General features: G+C 50.8%; 1 protein-coding gene across 1 annotated transcript; it reads right to left on the reverse strand.

Annotated features, from left to right (window-relative positions):
* Window positions 1-3,921: 3,921 nt before the first annotated feature.
* Dhodh (dihydroorotate dehydrogenase (quinone)) lies at window positions 3,922-14,959 on the reverse strand. The gene is made up of 9 exons (XM_057753723.1): window positions 14,863-14,959; window positions 12,306-12,518; window positions 10,257-10,456; window positions 8,578-8,660; window positions 6,400-6,587; window positions 5,861-5,974; window positions 5,111-5,264; window positions 4,724-4,883; window positions 3,922-4,249 (listed from the first exon to the last, which is right to left on the reverse strand). The coding sequence occupies exons 1-9, from the start codon at window positions 14,881-14,883 to the stop codon at window positions 4,195-4,197; spliced, it is 1,188 nt and encodes a 395-aa protein (XP_057609706.1). The 5' UTR covers window positions 14,884-14,959; the 3' UTR covers window positions 3,922-4,194.
* Window positions 14,960-15,067: the final 108 nt, after the last annotated feature.

The following is a 15,067-nucleotide window of genomic DNA, read 5'->3' on the forward strand; positions in this document are numbered from 1 at the left end:
TCGAGACCAGCCTGGTCTACAAGAGCTAGTTCCAGGACAGGCTCCAAAAACCACAGAGAAACTCTGTCTTGAAAAACCAAAAAAGAAAAAAAAAGAAAGTATTATATGCAGAATTAAGAAAGCAAAAAGTAGATAAAGTGAACAGGTTAATTTAAGTTAAAAGAGCTAGCCAGAAATGTGCCTAAGCTAGGCTGAGCATTCAAAGCTAATAATAAGTCTCTGTGTTGTGATTTGGGAGCTGGTTGGTGGCTTAAAAGAAAAAGGCTGGGACAGGAGCCAGTTCTGATCCTTTGAACCATTTTGCTTCTGGCTCAAGCCAAGTGTTTGTCGGGAACACAGGAGGAGCAGCGACTCAACCCTCACACTGTCCCTACTTTCATTTCCTGTAGGGTACTCCCCAGTTGGGATTTCCCACACCCAGGAACTGCCTCCTGGTCATCTGAGGAATGCGAATGGCTAAGCTCCCTCCCTCTCCCGAAGGTCCAGCCCTTTGGCAAGCTAGCCCTTGCGTCAGTTCCCAGGTCATTCATAGCCCTGCTGAAAAGCTGCTTTTGTGTCTTATCACAGGCCAACTGGGTGCCACTTCAGGTCACCCCCACTTTGTACAGACGCCTCTCAGTCATGTCCCTTGGTGTCCAGGTGCACGGACTTTATTTCCCACCCATAGGACCATGGGGTTCTTACGGAAAGATCCCCGGGTTGCCGAGACTTACTCAGCACAATGGCACTTACTCAAGACTAGGTGACCCATTGACCCCATCACGTTCTCGTGGTGCACTGACCAAGATCTGCACCTGGAGGAAAAAAACCTTCCCTCTCAGCAGGAAGCAACATCTCTCCCGGGCCGATCCACAGTCGTGAGAGGCCTTGGTCCCTTTCCTTGCTGAGGTTAGGGTTGACTACTTAGAAGCCAGTCTAGCTTACAGCATTAAAGTGATGAGGAAGTAGGCAGAGCTCCTATTAGCCATTCCACGAAGCTCTTTCTGTCCTTACCCACTGTCATCTCTGGAGGGTGACCCTGATCCCCAGAGCTAACGCAGATGCCAGAGCTCCAACCACCACACTCATGTTGTAGTCGGAAAAGACCTCCCTGAAAGACCAACCCAGTGCCTTCACACTGAACAGAAGGGGTCATATGACCAAACTCAGATATATCAGCGATCAGGAAATGCAGCCTTTAATCCAGGGACTAGGAATGCAGAACTGTCTGCAGGACTGCTCACCTCGCTAGATTAGAGGAAGATGGAGAGCACACAGGTGAAACCTGCCTGGCCGTGGAAGGAACTTGAGTATGCATGAACATTACAAGATGTCAGGAAACTGTGGCTCATTTTCTTAGATATAGCTATAGATTAAAGGCAATTTGGGAATATATACGTATTCTCAAATAGTTCAAGTTATTATTTACTTAGGAATAAATTAAAATACAGTATATAAACAGGTTTAAAAAGATTGACAGTAAACACACAAGAAAAGACAGAATTCCCAAGTCTAGATGGACTATGGGTATTATCCCACTTGTTTAGATTTTCTGCACATCTCAAATTTCTTATTATAAATATTAGGGACAGGGCTGGAGAGATGGCTCAGTGGTTAAGAGCATTATTCCCGGCAACCACATGGTGGCTCACAAAAATCTATAATGAGGTCTGCTGCCCTCTTCTGGTCTTCAGACACACACAGACAGAATATTGTATACATAATAAATAAATAAATAAATTTAAAATAAGTAAATATTAGGGAGAGTCATTCTGCATCTGGTTTGGCTGTTCCAAGGCTTTCTCGTGGTGAGGCTCCTGGTGAAAGGCAGGGACTCCAATCAGTCAATGCAAAGGGCAATGAGATGGATCCCTACAGTCCTGGCCAAGGTACACGAGTTATCCAGGACCTCCTGTCCCCAGCTGGGGGGAGCTGTTCTGTGTACCTCTTAGTGCCCTCCTGGGGCTCCTGGCTCATTGCTGCCAAGAGTAGGTACAGACCTAGACTGGAAACCTAGGTTTGCATCTAGCCTGTAAGCCAGTTCCAGTCAGACAGCACAGTGGTCTCCAAGCATAGCCTCTGGCTGACCGTCCTTCCCCATCATGAGCACAGCCCGAAGAGCTCACACTTGATAGCCCTGTCGTGAGGCCCAGGGTGACGACACCAGTGATCTTGGGTGCCCTCCAGACTAGGTCCCCAGGCTGCTCCACACCGTGTCATTTTCCACTTGTCTATGTTACTTACAATCGGATGGCATGCTTTCCTGTTCCTCTTCATGGGCAACTGGACACAAAAGTATTGGCCACAGAACCACATCAGAAGCAGACCATCAGGCGAACCAGCTGACTTTCTCCAAATGTCAAACACACCTGTACTGACCAATCACGACCGCTCTCGGAACTAGCTTCACTTAACAGCCAAGCGGGTGTCTGCTGGGGCTCTAGGAGACATTAAATGCTGGCAATCATCAAGGGATCATGAGGAGACTGGTTAAATACATCCTCCTGACAGACAAGCATGGCTGACAGAAGACAACAGTATCAGCGCCATCTTAAAACAGCGAAGCAAGCCGGGCGGTGGTGGCGCACGCCTTTAATCCCAGCACTTGGGAGGCAGAGGCAGGCGGATCTCTGTGAGTTTGAGACCAGCCTGGTCTAGAAGAGCTAGTTCCAGGACAGGCTCCAAAACCACAGAGAAACCCTTTCTCGAAAAACCAAAAAAAAAAAAAAACAAAAAAAAAAAACAAAAACAAAAAAAAACAGCGAAGCAACTGCAGAACTGTCCCGTGTTAGTCACGGGAAATGCTAACAGCTATAAACACAGACAAGGGCAGGCACTCCACTCCCACAGCACAGTGGACTCATATGTGGGTGCTTCCATGTAGAGGACACACTACAAACAGAAGTCATTTCTGCAGAGTGCGGTTAGGCGGCAGGGGGACTTTTACACATTTGAGAGTACTGTTTTGTTGTTTTGAGTCAGGGTTTCTCTGTGTGTGGCCCTGGCTGTCCTGGAACTCGCTCTGTAGACCAGGCTAGCCTCAAATTCAAAAGAGATCTGCCTGTCTCTGCTTCTTTAATCTTCAAGAATAATATATAGCGTACTGGCTAGTTTCTAGGTCAGCTTGATACAGGCCAGAACCATCACTAGAGAGAACCTCAGCTGAGGAAATGCCCCCACCAGCTTGGCCTGTGATGCATTTTCTTGATTAATGATTGACACAGGAGAGCACAGACCTCTGGCTGGGGCCACCACTGAGCAGACAGTCCTGTGTCCTGGAAGAAAGGAGACCGAGCAAGCCATAAAGAGTAAGCCAGTAGACGCTCCCTCCATGGCCTCTGCATCAGCTCCTGCCCTGCTTGAGATCCTGTCCTGACTTTCCCTTAGTAATGGAGTGTGATCCAGAAGCATAAGACAAAATAAACCCTTTCTTCACTGAGTCACTTTTGGTAATAGTGTTTTAACAAAGAAAAAAGAATCTCTAAGAAACATAGTGCTTTTGAAATTTAAGCAGTGATATGATGTGCTTTGGAGAATCAGGCTGGTTTCTCATGGGGAAAAGTAATGATGACACCGTCTCCAATGTTTCAGCAATAATAGAGCAATAATAGTATATGCTAGCAATGTTCTCTCTCTGTCTCTCTCTCTCTGTCTCTGTGTGTGTGTGCGCTGAGAAAGAGAAGGACAGAGAAGCCACTGTGACAAATGGTGACCCCTGGTGGCTCAAAATGAAGGACACATAGACTTTACTGACTACTCTTGCAACTTTTGACTATGTTTGAAATATTCTCAAAATAAAGTCAGATGTAATAGAAATTAAGTCAACTGAAAGGCAGAGTCCTGGGAAGCCCCCTGCAGACCAGGGAGTGGAGACCCAGAAAGACCTTCAGCATATGGGCAGAGATCTGGCCCCCAGGAAGGGACAGGATTTTAAAACAGGTTTAAATGGCTTTATTTTCTCCATGATTTTTCCTCCCAAAGAGCCAATGTCCTTATACTACCAAGAGATCCCAGGACTTAGACCCAGAAAGCGACACTAGAGTTTGTGGTCTCATTAGAGAATGCCTCCACTGTCTGGTGACACCCGGGACACTTGTGTGGTCCAACTGGGCCCACAGTTCAGGGGTCATGGCTTGAGACAGAGCTTCCTCTCATGATGCAGTCACCGGGGGCTCGAGGTATGCACATTCTGGATGGGGCGTCTGGTAGGAGCTGTCACCTCCGATGATCTGCTCCAATGGCCTCTGTGACTGTGTTAAAACCCCGCTCTCTGGAAAGAAAACAAAGTCTGTCGTCAGGAGGCCCACGCTTGCCATGGGCACGCTGCTTGCCACCCCATCCCACCCAAAACACCTTTCGACCACTACTCTGTCCTCACCCAGGCCCCTGAACATGTACGTCTGCCCGGGCCTTCTGTGCAGGAAGGGAAGTGACTTTATACCGCAGTTCCTGGACACTAATCAGTGTCCTTCACCACCTGCCTCGTTCTGCTAGGATTCCTCCATCCCTGGTCCCTGGGCAAGCAGCAGGCCCTGCCTTGTAATGAGCTCCGCCTCAGAATCACTCTGAATTCGCTTGGCACTGTTTGTCCTTGGCCAGAGATGCAGCAGAGACATTTTCCCGCCCTGCCGTCTGCGTTTCCCTCCAGCCCTCTGGACGTGCACAACAGACGGATGGCCAGTGTCACTTTCTAGTTAACCTCTCTGACCAACTTCCTGGTCAGGCTGCGTCAAGCCCCACTCACTTTAGAAGTGCCTCCAGCTCACGCTTGACCCTGACCACGACAGGCGGCCCCAGGAAGGTGAGGGCCGTGTACAGCTGCACCAGGGAGGCCCCTGCCTGGATCTTCTCCAGCGCATCCTGCCCGCTGCTCACACCACCAACCCCGATAATGGGAATCCTGCCTGGAGAGAAACACACAGCAAGGCCAGGGAGGCGGGTGTAAGGACCCAAGTGTCCATCAGGAAGGCGGGTGTAAGGACCCAGGTGTCCATCAGGGAGACGGGTGTAAGGACCTAGGAGTCCATCAGGGAGGTGGGTGTAAGGACCCAGGTGTCCATCAGGCCTCAGTCCTGGCAAACACAGCGGACGAGGGAAGAACCAGGGCCTCGTGAGCCTAAGGAAGCCTTGCCTTGAGTGAGGGCGTACATCTCCCGGATGGTCTGGGTTGACAAATCTCGGAGTGGCTTCCCACTCAGTCCTCCCACCTCAGAGCGCAGAGCACCTTGTAGGCCGGTAGGGCGACTCACTGTGGTGTTTGTGACGATCAGTCCATCAATGCCCAGCTGTAGCGTGAGACAGAGAAAGCGCCTCAAGCCATGGATCTAAGGGACTCAATGAAACTGTCTCTTTTGAGTTCTGAGGCAGCCAGCAGGCCAGGGGTCAGTTCTGTAGGGCAGTACCCTCACGGTCTCACCCACACCTTGACTGCAGAGACATATCAGAACGAGCCTCTCAATGTGACACAGCAGTGTCTCACAGCGAGCCCATGACAGCACCTAAGCAAGGTTTGACCTTAGCTGTCTGGGAGATCTCAGGGAGTATGTGGTAGCATCAGGACTGAAATCCAGGACTGCTGGACTGCGTTCCTACCACCCTGTATAGCCGGAGAGACCTGCTGTCGGGACTGGCTGGAAAGGGACAGACGTGAGACTGACAGGCTAGCACAGGTCTTGGACTTTCTGGATGAAGACAGATCAGAAGCAAGAAAAAGACTCGCCAAACACACTTCACTCACCGGGTGGACTATACAGTGACAGACAACCAACCAGCCTTCCACTCCACATAGAAGAAGTCACCAACCATGCCATTTTGTGTTATCCCAGCAGCGATGGACGATGGAGGCTATCCCCACCCTACCTGGGACCACCCTGACTCAAACCTCTCTCGCCACACTGGCAATGTCCTCCTTGTCCTGGGCCGTGAGGTCAGGGGCGATCTTCACCAGCACGGCTGGCTTCCGCACTCCCTTCAAGGCGTCCCTCTCCTGCAGCACCTAGGAGGACAAGCCAGAGATGGGGACCCCACCCCACAGCCCAGCAGTGCAGATCGGCGTTTTCACATACGGTCAACTAAAGCACAAGCAGTTTCTCCCCTTGGGATAACCGCTCAGGTTGGTTTTTTTCCTGAAAACAAGCAAGGAGATGTGTCACAAGGACTATGCAGTGAGCACTCATTCCGTTCACACACAGTGCTGGGGACAGGGTGACACCCGAGAGCTGTGCCAGCTCTAGCTGCCTGTGGTTTTACAGCAGTTAACTGACTACTGGTATGACTGGGGATGTGAGAGATGAGACAGTGACTGGAAAAGGTACGATGAGGGTTCCTAGGCCAGATGCGAAGAATAGGTTCACCAGAAGAATGAAACGGAGTAAGGGCAGCAGGCTGGCACAAGGAACATGTGATGGCGTAATGACACACCTTGGCCAGCAGGAGGCGCAGCTCAGTCTTTCCCTGGAGGCTCCTCAGGCCAGCAGTGTTGGGACTGGACACGTTCACCACGAGGTAGTCAGCCAAGGGGCCCAGGACACGAACGCCCTCTGCATAGTCTGCAGCAGCATCCGCCGAAGTCTTATTCTTCCCCAGGTTTATTCCCAGGGGCAGCCCATCTGTGAAGAGCAAGTTTCCCAGGCAACATTTTGAGTACAGGTGGGACTCCCCTGAATCGGCTGACGGAGAAGGTTCATTCCGGGGGCTGCTGCCTGATGGCTGAGAGCCACTTCATCATCTGTCTCTACATGACAAGTGCGTGCACATACAAGGATGCTTCTGGCATACTAAGCCTTTTATCTTCTAAATTTTAAATAGAGAAATTAGAAGCCTAAATACTGGGAAAAAGCAGAAAAACAGTAGGAAGCTGCGCATGGTGGGCACTTGTAAGCACAGTTCTCAGGTGTAGGTAAGAAAATCAGGAGTTCAAGGTCATCCTTAGCAACATAGCAGGTTCAAGGTCAACCAGGGCCGCCTTCTCACAGCCCATCACCTTCTTGGTCACCAGTTTAGATTTCTGTAACATTTCCTAAGTGGTCTCAAAGCTTCAAGTCCAGCACCCAGCAGGCCAGGATCACTTGTGAGCTTTAGCACAAGTGAGCCGCATGGAGAGTACGGCTTCCTGAGTACCCGGGCCTGTCACTGTGCTCACCCCTGCACGGGCACGATTCCGGAGTGAGGAAGGCTGAGCTACTCTTTACACAGAGCACCGTCTCTTCTATCAGCTCGTGTTCCTAGGCCTGGTGCTGGCAGAAAGCGTCTACAAGGCCGCCAGCTGCCAGCAGGAGCCTGTGGGCAGGGCACGGACACAGGACTTGGCCTCACGCCAATGAATGTGAGGGCAGACTGGGGGTGAAGGGTGGACATGGGACAATGGCGAGAAAGCCAGCCCACAGAGAGAGCACTGCGGGCATTGAAAAGAAGAGATGGAAGGCAGGAGAACACCACAAACCACGGACATCATGTTAAGACCTTCACAGTTGCAGGGCTGGCAGGGTCTGGTTCTGTCAAAGCCAGGATTGTTTTGTTTTCTGTTTTGTTTTGTTCTGTTTGTGTTTTTGTTTTAGAGTTTTGTTTGTTTCTTTTTCAAGACAGGTTTCTCGACCTCACAGGGATCCTCCTGCCTCTGCTTCCCAAGTGCTGGGATTAAAGGTGTGCGCCAGCACCACACAGCCAAAGCCAGCGGGTTTTTTTGTTTGTTTGTTTGTTTTTTGTTTTTCAAGACAGGGTTTCTCTGTGGTTTTGGAGAGCCAGCAGTTTTTAAATACTGTCATTCCCTATGTCCACCATCTGAGCTTCCCAAATGCTTCAGCCCTTTCTTCCTTAGCTCCTCAAATAAACGCAGAAGTCCTTGGCTTAACCTTCATGCTATAGGCCATCAAATGAGACTAGGACCTCCGGAAAGACACTGTAGAGGTGAAGGAGAAAAGCCCCCAGAACTACATTAGGTATGTGGGGAGCGGGGAGCTATGGGCAGAGGGCCACCACCCAGGGCTCTGACCCCAAAATGCACCTCTGAGAGCAAAGCAGACCGCAGAGGACAAAGACATCTCCATGAAAAGCCACCAAAAGCGAGGCCTGAGGACAGCTGGTCCCGAGTGGGTAGGCGTGAGACACCTCTGAGGACAGCTGGTCCCGAGTGGGTAGGCGTGAGACACCTCTGAGGACAGCTGGTCCCGAGTGGGTAGGCGCGACATACCTCTGAGGACAGCTGGTCCCGAGTGGGTAGGCGTGTGACACCTCTGCCCTGCTCTTTAGCTCGTAGCGCACACCATTTACACAGTGAACGAAAGGACAGCCGGGCTGAACGTGTGGAGATGCACTCGGGTCACATCTTAACTACACACATGCTCTCTGCTGACCCCAAGCCCCCAAGTTAGGACACAATCCAGGTTCCATGGGTACCAGAGACCAGAAAGGCCATGCTGAATTTTGACATCCGTTACGACCTTTGAGGCTGAGGTAGAAGCTGGACAATCCCCAAACGAGAGGAGCCTGAGTGGCTTTGTGTGGTTTTTATTGTTTGTTTCCTATTGCTGGGTCACATGCCCTCCCCATGTATTTCTCTGTATAGAGGAAGAGAGACCCTCCCACGACTCCTGACTTTACCTGCAGTGAGCTTGGTCTGCTTCTGCTGTCGGGCCCGTAGCCTGTGTTCCACCACCGAGAGCCCGTGGCTGTTGAATCCGTACCTGGTGCACATAAACGCACAGGGAAGGGGTGGAGTTGGAAGGTGAAAGCTGGAAAAAGCACCCGAGACCATTTCCACGCTCTCACACCGGCTCTTCTCTATTGTCAAATGGGTGGGAGTTAGAGTTGCCATGGAAACACACCTGTGGTGTGTCTGTACGATTGTTCCCAGGAAGGTTGAATGGAGCAGGGAGGACCCACCACGAACACGGGCAGCACCATCCCACGGGCTCACAACCCAAACCGAGTAAGGAGAAAGTGACCTGAGCACCAGCATCCTCCACTCCCTGCTTCTTCACTGCAGGTGCAAAGTGGCCCTCTGCCTTAGGCTGCTGCCACCAGGAGGGCTTGTGCCCTCAGACAGTGAGCCAAAATAAACACCCCTTCCTTAAGCTGCTTTTTGTCAGAACTCTGTCCCAGTAACAAGAATGATAACTAACGGGGTCTGGTTACATCACTTTGTAGCTTGCAGCCAGAGCATCGCAGCATGGGCAGTGGCAGTGATCTGCTGGCACAGTGAATACTCACCCATCCTTCAGCGTGTCTGTGCTGAACACATGCCACGGACATGAGCAGGAAGGCTAAGTGTGCTGTGCCCAGGAGCACAGACACCTGCCCCACCACTCCCTGCCCTACGGGGCTCTGCCAAGTACATTACCCAAAGTCTCATGTAACAGCCAAATCAGAAACACAGGTATTTTGCCTGCCCAGCCCTAAAGACACTGGTCCCTGCTGTAATGCAACAGAAAGATCTATGACCTGTCGAGAAGCTTTCTGAAATAAGCAGTAGGAAGCACGGCCACAGGTCTGCCGAAATCCTCACCAGGAAGCTCTCCAAAATTCTCCCAGCAAAAAGTATGAAGGTCTCCCCTTTGCAGTTATACTAAGTACTCAGAACCATGAAGGGTGAGGCTTCACGCAGTCGGAAGGACTCCTCCTCCTAAGAGCAGTCGTACATGCTGAACACTCCGTCCTTGTTCATCCAAAGCAAGGGTCAATTGTGCAGTACCAAGGCTGCTGGCAGCATGTGGCCACCATCTCTGCCCAAGTCAGAGGACCCACAAGTAAAGGCACGTGGGTGCCGGAGGACCAGAAGCCAATAAAAGGGGAGTATAGTTAGCCAATGATTTTTACATCGACTGCATGTTAAGATGGTTTTAGAATACATTGTTTATAATTAAATCTTAATAATTATAAATAAGTATCAAATTCATTTTTCTAGTTTTTAATGTAGTCATGAGAATATTTCAAATTACAAGTGAGATCATTATATTCCTATAGGCCAACCCTGGACCAGGGCAAGGGAGTAACAATGCAGAGAAGTGCACACTGTCAAGTCCAAGCCTTTCCCAGCTGATCTTTGCAGCCAGCACCAGCTCTCAGAACCTCAGCAGGAACACCTGGTACAATCCTAACAGCTATTTTCCAAGGCTGGGGTGAGTGCTGCCTCATGTTCAAAAGGGCTCCTGAATATTCCAAATGACAGAATGTCCTCCCATCTTAGGAGAAAAGCAGAAGGCGGGTCTTCCATCTCAGAGATTCCAGCAGGGGAGGAGATACTCCCTCCCCCCCCACCCCAACACTGAGCCACCCCCTACCTGTTAATGACAGCTTGATCCTCCGGGAGGCGGAATACTCTGGGTCTGGGGTTTCCTTCCTGAGGCTGGGGAGTCACACTTCCAACCTCAACAAAACCAAAGCCCAGCTTGTAGAGGCCATCCACAGCTTCCCCATGTTTGTCAAATCCTGCAGCAATTCCTACTGGATTTCGGAATTTATGGCCCAGGACTCTCACTTCCTAAAAAGGAGACAAGGTGTACGTGGCTATACCAAGTGGTTCTCACAGCAGGACTCCCAGCATCCTGCATCAGAAGTCCCCTAGAGCTTGCTGAGCATCAGTGGGCCTTTGGGAGGAAGGACACTCTGAGGTGTCTATCTGCAGGTGCTTCTGATGTCTGCCGGAGTCTGACCCCAGAGGTCTCAAGGCTGAGGGAGAGGCTATATCCCACCACAGGAGAACAGGAGACAGGTGCTATCCTGCACAATTATGGTGGATCTTATCTACTCAACCTGGGCAGGAGAAGGAGTCCTTGGGTGTCGTCAGCCTATAGGTCATGCTACTCGTACACCAGGGAGTACCACCCAGCCGAGCCTGTCACCTGCCTCTAGCATACAAGCCCCAGTTGACCCTTCCTCTATGACTGACAAGAAGCCAGCAGCAATGGGTATCATGGAGAGTTGGAGGGAGGACACTGGCCAGCACTGGTGCTGGTTCCAGTGAGCTCTTAGAGGTCAGGTAAGTGTCCCCAAGGGGAAAGTCACATGGTCTTGAAATCCACAGGAGACGAGAAAGGGCACAAGGAAGGTAAGAATGTGCACGCGGCACCTCAGAGCCACGAGGCGAGAAGTGTGGCTCTAACAGGCCCTCCAGCCGGTTCTTGTCCGTGGCTGTGTGACAGAGCCTGCGGTGTTGTCAGGCTTCTCTGAGATTATGGTTAAACCGGTCAGTCAGGAGACCTGGGCAGCCAAGCATCCCAAAAGCACCCCCACCCTCCCAGGAGAGCTTAGTCAGGATAGAGAACTGAATCAAGGGAGTTGAAGTGGGATACGAGGAGCAACTGGCCTGGCTGCTGGGGAGCAGGGACCACCGCACAGTGGGACAAACTGTATGCTCCCACTTACTCAGGAAGCTGAGGCCCAGAAATCATTTGAGCCCACAAGTTCGAGATCAACCTGGACAACATGGACCCCTCTCAAAAGAAAAAGGGTATGTTGGGCGGTGGTGGCACACGCCTTTGATCCCAGCACTTGGGAGGCAGAGGCAGGTGGATCTCTTAGTTCAAGGCCAGCCTGGTCTACAGAGTAAGTTCTAGGATAGCCAGAGCTATACGGAGAAAACCTGTCTCAACAAAGAGAGAGAGAGAGAGAGAGAGAGAGAGAGAGAGAGAGAGAGAGAGAGAGAGAGAGAGGAGAGAGAGAAAAGGTAGCATCCAGAGAAAGAGACAGCAGAAGGGCCACACTGACTCTGGGTCAGAGAAGTGAGTTGTGACTGGATGTGACTGGGGCAGGTGGTTACCTAATCCTCCACCCCCTCAGGATGATGACTATACCCAGGGCCTGCTTCTGGTAGGGGGGGAAGGACCAGCCAGGCCAGACTGCAGTATCCTCCTGACCCTTCACATCTACCCAGACAGAGGATATAGTATCTAAAAGAGACGACCCTTCCCAGCTAACACTGCATGCATTAGCTGCTTAACAACTACAATAGATGTCCCTGCTCAGCAGAGGGATTTCAACAAGGCAGGCCAGTGGCCAAGGTTGGACACTGGAGTCAGACTCCATGGGTTCGAATCCTGGTCCTGCCACCTCCCAGCTGCATGACCTTGGGCAAGTTTCCTGCTCTGCAGACGGAGATGAGATAGGACCAACCTCAAACAGCAGTGGTGAGGATTAAAGCTGTGAGCGTAGGCTATGTGGTGAGTGCTCTTCCGTAAGTTGGGATAGGAGACGCTTCCTCAGCCTGGGCTCCAGGTCCCAGCTGCCTGCGGACCTGCAGCTCTTGTTTTCAGAAGCGCAGTCGCAGCAGAGGACACAAGCGCTGAAGGATGTGACCTAAATGTAACGCAGTGTGACCCAGGGACACCTACCAGCATGTCAGAGTCCTGAAACGGAGCTCGAGGAAGGAGCCCCAGGGACGTGAAGCGAACAGCGAGGCGGTGGGCTGATTCTGGGTCTAGCAGCCTCTGCAGGGCCGGCATGAGGTATTCAGCATAGAAATGATCATCGCCCGTGGCTGTCAGGTAAGAGGTGAAGAGAAGTCCTCCGCCCCCAAGGATGATGGCCGCATCCAGGGCCCGCTTCTAGTGGGGGAAAAGAAAGGCTCCGTGGGGACCTCATCAGGCCGGGCCGCAGCACCCTTCCTTACCCTGAGGACATTACATCTACATGAATTGAGAGCCTTTCCCTGTTCACACTGCCCCCTTCATAGCCTGCCCAGTCACACACCAGCCTTTGTAGACGCAGTACCTACATTGCTTACACAGATTCTAGTCCTGAATAGTTTTTTTTTCCCAAGAACCAGCCAGGAAATTTTCAAGATAGAGGCCACACGGGAGAATTTTTACTAGTTAATGAAGAAAGGGCAGTGCTGATAGATTTGGCATGGAGAAATCAGTCCTGTCAATATTCTTTTTTGATTAAAGTTAACACACTGATTTCCCCATGTTTGAACTTGCTATTGCTATTTAGGCAGGTTTAAAAACCTTCCTATCATCTGAGTCAAAGAACAAGCTGTGGTTCACCACCAAACACCCACTCCCCACATTTCACATATATACGGTAACTTTGCCAGAAATATAAATACCTTTTGTTTTTGTTTTTTCAAGACAGGGTTTCCCTGTAACAGTCCTGGCTGTCCTGAACTAGCTCTGTAGACCAGGCTGGCCTCGAACTCACAGAGATCCGCCTACCTCTGCCTCCGAGTGCTGGGATTAAAGGCGTGTGCCGCAACTGCCCGGTGGTGCCTTGTAATTTAAGAACAACTGTGCAGTGTGCACAAAACATTACACAAAAATCAGTCATCATTCCTAAAAGCCCACCAGAAAGGGCACCTGCGCTGTGTGTGCACCAGTGGACCCCTTCCTGACCATCAGTCAGGCCATGGTGGCGCACACCTTTAATCCAGACAAGGCCAGTCTTGTCTACAAGAGCTAGTTCCAGGACAGGCGCCAAAGATACAGAGAAACCATGTCTTAAAAAAAAAAAAAAAAAAAAAGCCGGGCAGTAGTGGCGCACGCCTTTAATGCCAGCACTCGGGAGGCAGAGGCAGGCGGATCTCTTTGAGTTCAAGGCCAGCCTGGTCTACAAGAGCTAGTTCCAGGACCGGAACCAAAAAGCTACGGAGAAACCCTGTCTAGAAAATCCAAAAAAAACAAAAAAAAAAACACCAAAAACCTGTAGGTGAATTGTGTTCTGACTTCTACATGCAGAAATTCATGTTTTCATTTAGCCTTTATTAGCACATGGTGTTTATATTTTAAAAGTATACCGGTTACTGGTCTGAAATGTCCTTTGTTTATAATATAAAAGTGGCTACAATATAAACATAGCTTTACTCTTTGGGTAGGGAATCACTACCCCAGAGCCCAATAGTGGTTCACAAGGCTTTTTGATAATTAGCACCACCAGATGCTAAGTGGCTAATGCATTCATTCACTCCTTCAAAAGCAAGCAAACCAGACCTGGTCCCTGTCCTTCAGAAGAGTGTAACTTAATGAAGACACAAATCATCATGAGCCAAGGAAACTGACATGAAGGAGAGCAAAGGAAGCATCTTGAGGAAGCGAGTTAAAGCTGACTCTCAATGGAGACACAAAAGCTCAAGAGCAGGAAGCAGGTGGAGATGGGATCTCTAGGGGGGCTGAAGCCAAGGAAGGGCCAGAGTATGGAGATCTGTTTGGGGCTAAAAGGAAAGCATTGCTTAAAATGAAGCAGGAGAAATGAGAGTGATGTCAGCCAGGATACAGATCTGGGGGCTGGAGATAGCTCAGTGGCTAAGCGCACTTGCTGCTCTACCAGAGGAGCAGAGTTCGACTCCAGTTCCCGTGTCAGACAGCTCACCACCAGGCCTGTAACTCGAGCTTTAGGGGCCACAACACAGCTGGTTTCAGGAGGCACCTTCCACCCCTCCCCACACCTACACATAATTTTTTAATGGGATTTGTTCACTAAACAAGGAAGTAGAGGATGTGCTCAGATTCGTCCACAGCAAACCTGCTATTCATTCTCCCTCCTCCTGGGAGTTTGCAGAAATGCCTCACGTCTCAGGCAGCACTATCTGCGCACTCTTTCCCAAACCAGGGACACAACCAAGGAATCTTCACACAAGGCTCCCATTTTAACCACACTGTATCTAGAAGGGTGGCCGCATGTCTTATTTCATTCTGTCTTGGATCCTTTCTACAAGGCTAAACGACCATGTGCTCACAGAGGTCCGATACTAGCTCAGTTTAAAAAAAAAAAAAAAATTATGCCATCGATTGCTCACGTTCAGACCAGCCTCTGCCAGGCACGCTTGCTTTTGGCACGCCCCTAGCTGCGCACCGTGCAGGACACGCTGCAAGGGCCCCAGCCTTTCACGCTCCCCGCCTCATCTCCTCCCATCCTGTGCTCCGACCACGCGTGAACTCCCACGGCAGGACTCACTCGAAACTGTCTCCACGCCATGCTCCTTCGGCCACTGGGCCCGCCTCTGCCTCCACTCCATTGGAGAATGTGGGCTCAGCTCCACCTATCTCCCCAGCCCAGCCTGCCGACCCAGCCCCACCCCTAGATGTTGAGTGGACGGTCGCACGCGTGCGTTCTGCCTGGAACCGGACCTCTTCCGTCCCTCCGTCGCTGTGTTCTTTTA

This window comes from Chionomys nivalis, chromosome 21, assembly GCF_950005125.1.
Source record: "Chionomys nivalis chromosome 21, mChiNiv1.1, whole genome shotgun sequence".
Lineage (NCBI taxonomy): Eukaryota > Metazoa > Chordata > Mammalia > Rodentia > Cricetidae > Chionomys > Chionomys nivalis.

Coding starts and splice junctions, on each gene's coding strand:
- Dhodh (XM_057753723.1), bottom strand. CDS start 14,883: ATGGCGTGGAGACAGTTTCGA. Junction 12,519..14,862: donor TGGCGTGGAGACAGTTTCGA/GTGAGTCCTGCC, acceptor TTCCCCCACTAG/AAGCGGGCCCTGGATGCGGC. Junction 10,457..12,305: donor TTCAGGACTCTGACATGCTG/GTAGGTGTCCCT, acceptor TCTCCTTTTTAG/GAAGTGAGAGTCCTGGGCCA.